This window comes from Electrophorus electricus, chromosome 5, assembly GCF_041902795.1.
Source record: "Electrophorus electricus isolate QZ-2024a chromosome 5, ASM4190279v1, whole genome shotgun sequence".
NCBI classification, from domain to species: Eukaryota; Metazoa; Chordata; class Actinopteri; order Gymnotiformes; family Gymnotidae; genus Electrophorus; species Electrophorus electricus.
This window is the reverse complement of record NC_137501.1, coordinates 21,685,339-21,699,382: the sequence shown is the minus strand read 5'-3', so window position 1 is coordinate 21,699,382 and position 14,044 is coordinate 21,685,339. Positions and strand designations below refer to the sequence as shown.

The 14,044-nt window shown below is 42.5% G+C and overlaps 1 protein-coding gene across 1 annotated transcript in view; it reads left to right on the top strand.

Annotated features, from left to right (window-relative positions):
* The window catches only part of spock3 (SPARC (osteonectin), cwcv and kazal like domains proteoglycan 3), a 31,719-nt gene extending 17,675 nt beyond the window's left edge, over positions 1–14,044 (top strand). Inside the window, exons 8-11 of the mRNA XM_035530082.2 lie at positions 5,664–5,885; positions 9,363–9,419; positions 10,369–10,506; positions 12,374–14,044. Of these exons, the coding sequence (XP_035385975.1) occupies positions 5,664–5,885; positions 9,363–9,419; positions 10,369–10,506; positions 12,374–12,522 (566 nt within the window). The 3' untranslated portion in view covers positions 12,523–14,044. The remainder of the gene's footprint in view (positions 1–5,663; positions 5,886–9,362; positions 9,420–10,368; positions 10,507–12,373) is intronic.

Sequence of the window (14,044 nt, the reverse complement as noted above, 5' to 3'; positions counted from 1 at the left end):
TGCACACACACACACACCTACATACATACACAAACACACACATACACCTACATGCACACATACACACACATACACACACACACACACCTACATACACACATATACACACATACACCTACATACACACATATACACCTACATACATACACATACACCTACATACACACACATACACACACACACACACACACACACACACACACACATACACACACATACACACGCATACACCTATATACACCTACATACACACATACACCTACATACACACACATACACACACACACATACACACACACACATACTCCTTCATACACACACCTACCCATACACACACATACACCTACAAACACACCCATACACCTACACACACACACATACACCTACATACACACATACACACACATACACCTACATACACAGACACACCTACACACACACACACACACATACACCTACATATACCTACAAACACACACATACACCTACATGCACACATACACACACATTCACACACACATACACACACACACCTGCATACACACATATACGCACATACACCTACATACACACATATACACCTACACACACACACATATACACACGCATACACATACACATGCACACACATACACACACGTACACCTACATACACACACATACACACACATACACCTACATACACACACACACCTACACACACACATGCACACACATGCACACATACACACACATTCACACATACACCCACATACACCTACATACACACATATACACCTACATACACACACATACACCTACATACACACACATAAACACACACACACACACATACACATATATACACACACATACAAACATACACCTACATACACACACATACACCTATATACACACATACATAGACATACACCTACATACACACACATACACTCACAAACATACACACATACACAAACATACACCTACATACACACACACATAGACACATACACCTACATACACACACATACACACACATACACCTACATAAACACACATACACCTACATACACCGACATACACACACATGCACACATACACCCACATACACCTACATACACAAACATACACCTACATACACACACATACACACATACACCTACATACACACACATACACCTACATACACACATATACACCTACATACACACACATACACACACATACACATACACATATATACACACACATACAAACATACACCTACATACACACACATACACCTATATACACACATACATAGACATACACCTACATACATACACACATACACCTACATACACACACATACACACACATACACCTACATAAACACACATACACCTACATACACCGACATACACACACATGCACACATACACCCACATACACCTACATACACAAACATACACCTACATACACACACATACACACATACACCTACATACACACACATACACCTACATACACACACATACACACTCATGCACAGATACACCCACATACACCTACATACACACGCATACACCTACATACACACATACACACACATACACCTACATAGACACATATACACAGACATACACCTACATACATACACCTACACACACACATACACACACATACACCTACATACACACACATACACCTATATTTACACACATACATAGACATACACACCTACATACACACTCATACACACACACACACACACATACACTGACACATATACACACACACATACACACACATACACCTACATACACACACATACACACACATAGACCTACATACACACACCTACCCAAACACACACACACATACACACACATACACCTACATACACACACATACACCTACAAACACACACATACACCTACATGCACACACATACACCTACATACATACACAAACACACACATACACCTACATGCACACATACACACACACACACACACCTACATACACACATATACACACATACACCTACATACACACATATACACCTACATACATACACCTACACACACACACACACATACACCTACATACACACACATACACCTACACACACACATACACACACATACACCTACATACACACATACACCTACATACACACACATACACCTACATACACACACATACACACACATACACCTACATAAACACACATACCCACACATGCACAGATACACCCACATACACCTACATACACACCTATACACCTACATACACACACATACACCTACATACACACATGCACACGCATACACCTACATACACACACATACACCTACATACACACATATACACAGACATACACCTACATACACTCATATACACAGACATACACCTACATACATACACACACACACATACACACACATACACCTACATACACACACATACACACACATACACCTATATTTACACACATACATAGACATACACCTACATACACACACATACACCTACACACACACATACACACTCATACACACACACACACACACACACACACATACACACACACACATACACTCACACACATTCACACACATACACCTACATACACACACATACACACACACACATACACACGCATACACCTATATACACCTACATACACACATATACACCTACATACACACACACATACACACACATACACACACATACACCTTCATACACCTTCATACACACACCTACACACACACACACACACATACACACACATACACCTACATACACACACATACACCTACATGCACACACATACACACCCATACATCTACACACACACACATACACACACATACACCTACATACACACACACACCTACACACACACACACACATACACCTACATACATACACATACACCTACAAACACACACATACACCTACATGCACACATACACACACATTCACACACACATACACACACACACACACACACACACCTACATACACACATATACACACATACACCTACATACACACATATACACCTACACACACACACACACACACACATACACCTACATACACACACATACACACACATACACCTATATTTACACACATACATAGACATACACCTACATACACACACATACACCTACACACACACATACACACTCATACACACACACACACACACACATACACTCACACACATACACCTACATACACACACATACACACACACACATACACACGCATACACCTATATACACCTACATACACACACACATACACACACATACACCTTCATACACACACTTACACACACACACACACATACACCTACATACACACACATACACCTACATGCACACACATACACACCCATACATCTACACACACACACATACACACACATACACCTACATACACACATACACCTACATACACACACACACCTACACACACACACACACATACACCTACATACATACACATACACCTACAAACACACACATACACCTACATGCACACATACACACACATTCACACACACATACACACACACACACACCTACATACACACATATACACACATACACCTACATACACACATATACACCTACACACACACACACACACACATACACCTACATACACACACATACACACACATACACCTACACACACGCATACACACACATACACCTACATACACACATACACACAAATACACACACATACACCTACATACACACAAACACACATACGCTCACAAACATACACACTCACACACATACACACACATTCACACATACACCCACATATACCTACATACACACATATACACCTACATACACACACATACACACACATACACCTACATACACACACATACACCTACACACACAAACATACACACATACACCTATATACACACATACATAGACATACACCTACATACACACAAACACACATACGCTCACAAACATACACACACATACACACACACATACACACACATACACCTACATACACACACATATACACACATACACCTACATACACACACATACATATGCATACACCTACATACACACACATACACATACACACACACATGTACACGTACATACACAAACATACTCCTACATACACACACATACACCTACATACACACATGCACAGACATGCACACACATACACCTACATACACACATATACACACACATACACCTACATACACACATACACACACATACACCTACATACACACATATACACACACATACACCTACATACACACCTATACACCTACATACACACACATACACCTACATACACACATGCACACACGTACACCTACATACACACATACACACACATACACCTACATACACACATACACACACATACACCTACATACACACACCTACCCACACACACATACACACACATACACCCATACACCTACAAGCACACATACACACTCATACACACACATATACACACATACACCTATGTACACACACATACACAGCCATACACACATATACACTTACATACCCACATGCACACACATACACACACACATACACACACATACACCTACGTACAACTACTTACACACACATACACAAACATACACATACATACACACACATACACACACATACACCTACATACACACATACACACACATACACCTACATATACACACATACACACACATACACACATACACCTACATACACAAACATACACCTACATTCACACACATACACACACATACACCTACCTACATACACCTACATACGCACACATACACACACATACACACATACACACACATACACAAACATACACACTTACATACCCACATACACACACATACACACACACGTACACACACACACACACACACACACACACACACACACACACATACATACACACTTACATACCCACATACACACACATATACACACACATACACACGTGTACACACACACACACACACACATACATACACACTTACATACCCACATACACACCCATACACACATATACACTTACATACCCACATGCACACACATACACACACATATACACACATACACACACATACACCTACGTACACCTACATACACACACATACACAAACATACACATACATACACACACATACACACAAATACACCTACATACACACATACACACACATACACCTACATATACACACATACACACATATACACACATACACCTACATACACAAACATACACCTACATACACACACATACACACACATACACCTACATACACCTACATACGCACACATACATACACATACACACACATACACAAACATGCACACTTACATACCCACATACACACACATACACACACACATACACACGTACACACACACACACACACACACGCACACATACATACACACTTACATACCCACATACACACACATATACACACACAAAAGGGTACTTTTCTCCTTTCCTTTCTGTTTTCAGAACTGTATTTCATAACATCTCTCTGTCTCTGTCCCTATTTCTCTTTATTGCTTCCTCTTTCTCCCTCCTTTCTGTTCTCTCTTTCTTTCTCTCGCTCTCTCTCGTTCTCTGTCTAATCCTTCCTTTCTCTCTCTGTGTAGGGGTGGACATAAATAGGATGCCTCTTTGTAAGGACCCTCTAGATGGGCTTTTCGCCAGGCTGGATGTGAACTTCGACCAGCAGCTCGACCAATCAGAGCTGGCCCGCCTGGGCTCAGGGAGGGATGCCGCATGTACCAAGGCTTTCCTCAGGTCATGTGATTCTGGCCGCAACCAGCTCGTCTCCAGTCAGGAGTGGTGCTCTTGCTTCCAGAAACGGCAGGGTGAGTGCGTGCGCGCGCGCACCCACACACACACAAACACAAAAACAAGAGCGACCACTCGCTACTAAACAAGACTCGAACTCCCTCCGTTTTCTCCCTCGAGTTATTAACGTCATTAAATATCAGCATGGTGCATTCTGTGGCTACTGCTGCTCTGGGTTCCTCTCAGCCAGACACCCCGTGAAACTGCAGTGGGTTTCTCCGCCACGCAACCGTGCTGCCACTTCACCCCCCACGTTTTCCACTTTTTCTCCTCCGCTGAGCAACATCATGGAATCCCCCTTTGGGTGAGGACGTAGCCCAAATCCCAAAGTAAGGCACCTCGCAGTGAAGCTATTTTGTGCTGTCTTTCAGAGAGATGCGTGCACTAGCATCCCTTAAATGGGTCGTTGGATGCTTCCGCCTGAGTGTGTTTATTATTCACAAGCGTGTATGCGGAGCTGCAAAGAGATACGTGCAGATGAAAATCTTGCAACTGTTGCATATGCCACATTTTGCCTAATCTGTATGCCTTTTGAGCCACACATGTTGAGTAATCTGTATGCCTTTTGGGCCACACATGTTGTGTAATCTGTATGCCTTTTGGACCACACATGTTGCATAATCTGTATGCTTTTTGGGCCACACATGTTGCGTAATCTGTATGCCTTTTGGGCCACACATGTTGAGTAATCTGTATGCCTTTTGGGCCACACATGTTGTGTAATCTGTATGCCTTTTGGGCCACACATGTTGCATAATCTGTATGCTTTTTGGGCCACACATGTTGCGTAATCTGTATGCCTTTTGGGCCACACATGTTGCGTAATCTGTATGCCTTTTGGGCCACACATGTTGTGTAATCTGTATGCCTTTTGGGCCACACATGTTGCGTAATCTGCATGCCTTTTGGGCCACACGTTGCGTAATCTGTATGCCTTTTGGGCTACACATGTTGCGTAATATGCATGCATTTTGGGCCACACATTGCATAATCCGTATGCCTTTTGGGCCACACGTTGCGTAATCCGTATGCCTTTTGGGCCACACATGTTGCGTAATCTGTATGCCTTTTGGGCCACACATGTTGCGTAATCTGTATGCCTTTTGGGCCACACATGTTGTGTAATCCATATGCCTTTTGGGCCACACGTTGCGTAATCCGTATGCCTTTTGGGCCACACATGTTGCGTAATGCCTTTCGGGTCGTAACGTTCCATGTGTGAGGTAGGTGGCTCTGCTCCGTTCGGCGGCATGCCTGTGGACTACGTTTCATCAAAAATGTATGAACCGCATGCGTCTCTCCAGCGCCCTTCACCCCCCTCCCCCCACCTCCCAAAAAGCTTGTCCGACCCGCTTTCCCCTGGATGTAGGGATTTCTCTCGGTGCCTTTCACCACATAATAAGAGAGGCTGTGGTGGAAACGAGGAGACGGTCAGTCCAATCTCCCTCCGCTAAACTACAGTTGTTGGCAGTGATTGTTGCTGTGAAAGTGGAAATAGGAAATGTACTGAGCATGAGAACAGAGCAATGCCAGACACAGGTGCCTGCTAACGATCCAGTGAAACAGAAAGGCCAGAAGAGGAATCAGGGAGACATACCACCATTTAATACCACATCGCATGGCATACCATCACTTAATACCACATAACGCCACATAATACCAACGCGACGTGAACTGCACCTCCATGATATTTCACAGTTATCTCGCATCTTGTAATTACAGTTTTCACATTTGCTAAGACACATTTCTTGAAATCGTCTACCCATTTCTCCAAACTGGCAACACAAAACGCAACTGTCAGAAAGACCAGCCTCGCTTACTTTTGCATAATGAAATTGTTGTTCTTTGACCCTTTCTGATTTGTGCTGAAAGGGTGGAGCGTATACTTGCCTCATACACACCCTGTTACATCGGAGGCCACAGGCAGTGACGGAAAGGCTGACACTGTTGATTCCTTCAAAATTTACTTCAACAACTCGGTGCTGTGTTTCACACAGTCTAATGGCATTGTTTTGAAGGACCATGTCAGCTATGAGAACCTCTTGGGAGAACATAGGAGTCCTACCACTCTCAAGTGGCTGTCTTGCCATTGTACAAAAAAGGAAGTGTGCAGTAAATGTTACTACAGTAAAACAGTGATGGCAAAGTGTTATACTTGGCAATCTGTTAAGCTTCTGTACACAATAAACGTTCAGTGACCTAAAATCAGTGGTTACCTGTTCGGTTCTGGTTATGGTGGCCACAGTAAATGATCTGAGATTGGGTTGTACTCTTTGTCCTGCTTCCCTCACTGACATTCCATGAACAAGAACATGGCCCATTGCAGTTGCTCGAATTTCATCTGAAATGAGTGTTCTTGGGCTTGGTCTCGCTCCTCCGCCTTGTACGCGACCTTTTACATGCACATTTCCTCCTCTACCCCTCAGATTGTTTCCAGCTATTGTTGGTATCAACTTTCAAGCTCGCCTGTCCGCTCTATCCACTCTGGACGGGCTTATATTGGTTTCATCACATTATTAGCAACAAGTATGGACAGTTTTGAGTCATTGTGTGTAACCTATGACATCTGTGCTTTAACTGTATTTAGCTTCTGCCACCTGTGGTTACCATTGTGCAACACAGCACAAACTGTGCTTTAACGAGCGAGAATGTGTTTAGAGTCTTGCAAAAAGACTGAATCAGAATGGAGAACTCTGTCTGACTAGGTGAACAGCTAGAGTGATTCATTTGATGAAAGTTTTAGCACTTGACCGTTTTGTCCTGATAATGGGGTTTAGTGGTTTAGCAAATCAGTAAAACTGTGAGCGCTTTCACAGCGAAGTTTGCCAGAGGTGGGCTGGTGTTCTGTGCTAGGTTTGCAGCTAAAGAAATCAGGTTATAGATGTGTGTTAAAAGGACTGTGTTAAAAAGAAACTACTATGAAGACCAATTAAGAGCCTGGCTACAAGCATTTATTATGTTTCTGTACAAGTGTTTTCAGGGGAACATGCCTGGCTGTGTCTAGCTGATTCATCTCCATTCACCGCAGTTCAGTTTTATTTGTATGGCACTTTTTTATAACAGGCATCAACAAAGTAGCTTTACAGAAATCTGAGGCTAGACACCTACTGAATGAGCCAAGGGCAGCTATGCAGAGAGAGAAAACCCCCGTGGGCGGCCAAAGGAAGCGACCTTAACAGCAGATAGACTCCACAAGGCAAAGCTTGTTTTCCCTCATGCGACTCGGATTCTGATGTGTGTTCTGATGTGAAATTTACCAAAGAAAGCCTGACCAGGGGGTCTGGGATTATCATGAGAAGGCCAATACTAATGCAACTCTCAGAGATACGGTGAGTGACCATCTGGGTCTGACGCTTGCGGACTGTTTGGCAGGAGGCCTCCCAGTGGCTGGGCCGTCTGATGGTCCCCGTGCGACATTAGCTGATGCTTCTTTGCCGCCACTAGGCCAGATGGGTCCTGCTGATCTAAGATCAGTTTCACTTCTTGTGTTTTAGAGTCTCCTTGCCAGTCGGAGATTACCAACATCCACAAAGCTGGAAAAAAACTATTAGGTGAGTTTTGTTTAACTCTCTCTCCCTCGTTCAGAACTGTAGTAAAACTGCACTCAGTACACAGACATGAGCAACATCAAATTTATGTCATTTATGACTCATTTAGTTTTTATGATCTTTACTATTAAAGAGAATGGAAATGTGTAATGGTAGATATTCGGGTTTGTCATGACAATTATATCAATTATTTTCATTCCTTACAAAGATTAGCAAATATCTAACCGGGTGGGGTGGGATTTTGTGCCTGTTCCTGAACAGAACAGGTTTCAAGCTTTAAATTATACTACAGACAGAGACCTATAATCAAATGTGATAATAGCGCATTTGCATCAATATTACATGGTTATAGATAATATGCTGTCCTTCTCTGCATAAATATGCATGGAAGTGTGATCATGAATATGTAAAGCACACACCTATTATCATAATAGCATATGATGGGGTGAATCTTGCAATCATGCTCACAAAATAAGCTTTGCGTCTAGTCAAGAGAAACGGAATTCATCTTGAATTTGTTGGATCATAAACGAATGCCTCTGTATATCCGGCATGTAGGAGTTTCTCTCTCTCTCTCTCACTCTCTCTCTCTCGCTCTCTCTCTCTCTCTCTCTCATGGTGGTTCGTGCACTTCATTTTTACATGGACCGAAAGATGAGATGAGCAGTAGAATTCGGACATGAAGGGGAAATATTTTTATCTGAAGCTTGAGTGGATCACACAGAGAAGGCTATAGACATACAGTTATTACAAAAAAATGATAGATAAATAAATAAATAAACATTTATTAAATTAATTAAATATGAACTCCTGAAAGGGTTTGGCAAGATTGCTTCTTTTGAGCAGTTAAGGGAAGACGTTTTGAATCTGAAATGTGATTTGTGTATGTGGGACGTGTTAGTAGTAGCAGTAATATGTTTACCTGTGTGTGTGTGTGTGTGTGTGTGCGTAGGTCAGTACATTCCATCTTGTGATGAGAATGGCTTCTACAGACCACAGCAGTGCCGCAGCAGCAGCGGCCAGTGCTGGTGTGTGGATCGCTATGGAAACGAGATTGCTGGTTCACACAGGATGGGACATGCAGAATGCGGTGGGTATTGCGTGGTGGCGATGCTTCTAATTATGGTTGCAAAATAAGATAAGAGAATGACGCAGGTGACCAAAGGTTCACACTTCTATGTTGGTAGGCAGACATATGGCAGCCAATCAAAGGCGTCTGCTGGGGCACATCTAGCAGTTTTCTCGGCCAATGACACTGAGTGGGCGGTTCAACAAAAAGATGTGGCAGCAGGCTGCTACCCAATATGGGAACTGAGCTATTAAGTGGAACTGAACTGTGAAGAAAGATATTTATTCCTAACTCCCTCTTCTGGAGGTCGTATCTTCTTCCTCATGCTTAGGTCTTCTACCAACAGCCTGAACGTTTGAGGGGATGGAGCAATATTTTAGCTGTTCCTAGGATGGCGCTCTTCTGGACTGAGATTGATGTTGTCATTCCTGGAATCTGTTGGAGCCAATCCTTCAGTATAAGGGTCACTGGGGTGACTTTGGTGTTAACCTTTCACATTCACTCTCCTTCCTCTTTGAGTCCCTGGTATTTCCAACTTCTTTGGAAAATTTGGCTTCTGTTGGATGTTTTCTTCACTTGGGACTGGCACATCTATTACTGCTGCTCCGTTCTGCACCTTGTCCACCATCATGGGTGTCTGGTTGATAGACCACTTCTTGCTTGTCTGTGTGGACCTCAGGGTCCCACAAGATCTGCCAGTTGATTGAGTCTGCTTTCCCTGCCAGCCTCCTGCTACTAAGTGCTGGATTGTCTGGATTTCACAGTCTGCATCTTGTCTGGTGAACTTCACTCTTGTGCTGCCGGGATTAGTGACTGTGTGCTATGGTGACCACGGGTGACCCTATTTGTACGAAGTACCCTTTCCTCGGTGCATTCTTGGTGGGGGGGCGGGTGCGATGGTTTTATATAATATATGGATGTTTTGTGTCTCATCTGGCTCTTTCCTTGGCCAGCTTATAATACATGCTGGGTATCTGATGACTGGCAGGGCATATGCGGTCATGCCATTGACCTTATCATTCCCATTCAACTGGATCTTGAGGTCTTGCTGTAGGCTATTTGGATGGAGGTACCTGGATGTTGCTGTTCTTCTTATTTCTGCCTCATGGTTCCCTTGTGATCGGAGAATCCCAAGGAATTTGTAGCCGTCCTGCAGGCCTGTTATATGGCCTTTCAGTTTAATTCCCTCTGTCCTGACATCTCCTCTTTTATATTATCGGCCAGCCTTCATCTTACGGATGACCTGGCTGACCAGAGAGACCTATGCATCACGGAATCATCTTGGTATATGCAACACTTTTGTTCCCATCAAGCACTGCTCAGTAGGGGATTGGAAGCAACACCAGAGGCTCAGAGCATCACCTACTGACACACCTGTCTCCCAGCATTCCAAGACAAGACAGACCAACGTAAGCCTTTCCTGGATCGAGTATAGGCATATAAAAAAGCATACATGTCAGTGCCACACACCCGGAAACTCTGTCTAAAGTCAGTAAGACCATAAGCGCCTTCATCCAGGGAGCACTCGGGGACAACACTACATGGACCTAATGTGGATAGCACAGCATGCAGTAATATAGAAATGTTTTGTACATACTGCACATATATTATTAGTGAATGGAACCGATTTGTCAGATAAGTGCAAGTCTTCCTTAAAATGGTTCTGGAATAGATGGAAATAGCAGATGTTTCTATTTTCTGGTGTTAAGAGTGCAGAAGCTGTTCCCCCTAATTAAGTACTTCATTAAGGTAATGATGCATCACTAGTAGGCATGAACATTAACATGCTCTTATATTTACACTATGTGTGTGTGTATGCGTGTGTGTGTGTGCACGCACGCGCCTTGCATGTGAATGTGTGTGCATGTGTCCTTGTGTGTGTGTTTAGCTCCAGTGTTGGAAGCTTCTGGAGACTTTGGCAGCGGTGATGAGCTGCTCTCGGATGACGAGGATGATGACGTTCAGAATGATGAAGAAGAGATGGGTGACGACGAAGAGTACGATGACGATGACGACGATGACGGTTACCTGTCATAATCCATTTTTCTTTCTTTTTGTCCTAAAAAAAGGAGAAACTGAAAGATAGAGATGCTTAGTCCTAAAGCACGATTTTAGGCAACTCTAACAGAACTCAGTACTAATATTACTAATGGCTTAGAAAAAGGTGTATCTCCCTCTTGCTGTGTAACATTTGTTCAAAATTAATACAGTTATTCATGATTTATGTTTTACTTTTGTTATTTTGTTGTTTTCGATTTTGAATGAGAACAGGTGATGCACTGTAGCCCCTGGGACAGTGTGTGGAAATGATCAGAGGGGTGTGACCAGAGATAAATGTGTTATGCTTAGAGGCTAGCATACACACACACACACACACACACACACACACACACACACACACACACACACACACACACACACACGTGTCCACATGTGTCCACATATAGGAGTCATATTTTTAGTAAGAAAGTCAAAATACTCCCTCTCTAAAGGGTTGTTTGCAGCCACACACACATACACACATACACACACCTGATGGTATGTCTGACACTTCATCAAGGTTCCATTTGTTGGTGTGTTTCTGTGTGTATGCATTTCATTATACCGTGTCGGTACCTTGTAACTGAAAATGTTACACTTTTTGGGTTATGTATTTTAATAAATTGCAAATGAAACCCATGATGGGAATTTGAGATTAGTTAATTTTTAGATCAAAAAAACACAAGCAAATGTTTTCACATATTCCTGTGTGGTCCATTGTATTTGATGAAGGCGGTTGTAATGGACATCATGCTGGGGTTATGCTTTGTCATAATGTTAAATAGGTTTAGTGACTGGAGACATAGAACATTAAGCACATCTTCAGTTCTTACTCTTTCTGTGCAGAGGGGTGGGTTGTAAATTGTAGCAAACTAGGGGTACTGGAGTTACAAGAAAACACACGCACACACACACACACACACACATTCACACATGCGCACATTTTTGTTGCTATCTGTTACCTGTTAGCATTAGGAAGTGTGATGCCTTTGAATAGAAGAGAGTGGGAATGCAAGAGAGAAAGTGTGTGTGTGTTAGAATATGTTAAGGGGTTTTAGCATAAGATATTGTCTTGTTGACTCTCCTATAGCAGAGAGGGTTTAACCTCTATATCTCTGTGTTGTTTTGGTTTGCTAGGAGAAAACATACGAATAGTTTGTATCTTACCATTAAAAAGCGCAGGTGAAAAACAAGGTAGATAAAAATGTTAAACCTCAGCGTGTCCTGCATATCATTTGATACCTTTTTCGTCGTTTGTTTCGGGACTTTTACTATGCTCTATAAGCCATTAATTTTCATTCAATGGACAGTTCCTTTTATTGTCATGTTCCGCAAAACCGAATTTGCTGCTTGGTCAGCTGCACAAGTTTTGAGCGGAGATGTGGTGAGAGGAGAAGAAAAGAGCCCTCTCTTCCCTTGCCGATGTCGGTCCACCTGTCTTCACAGAAGTGTGACAAATTATACAATTTTTTTTACAGTGTATGTAATATTTGCTCAAATAAAATTCTATTGACCAGAA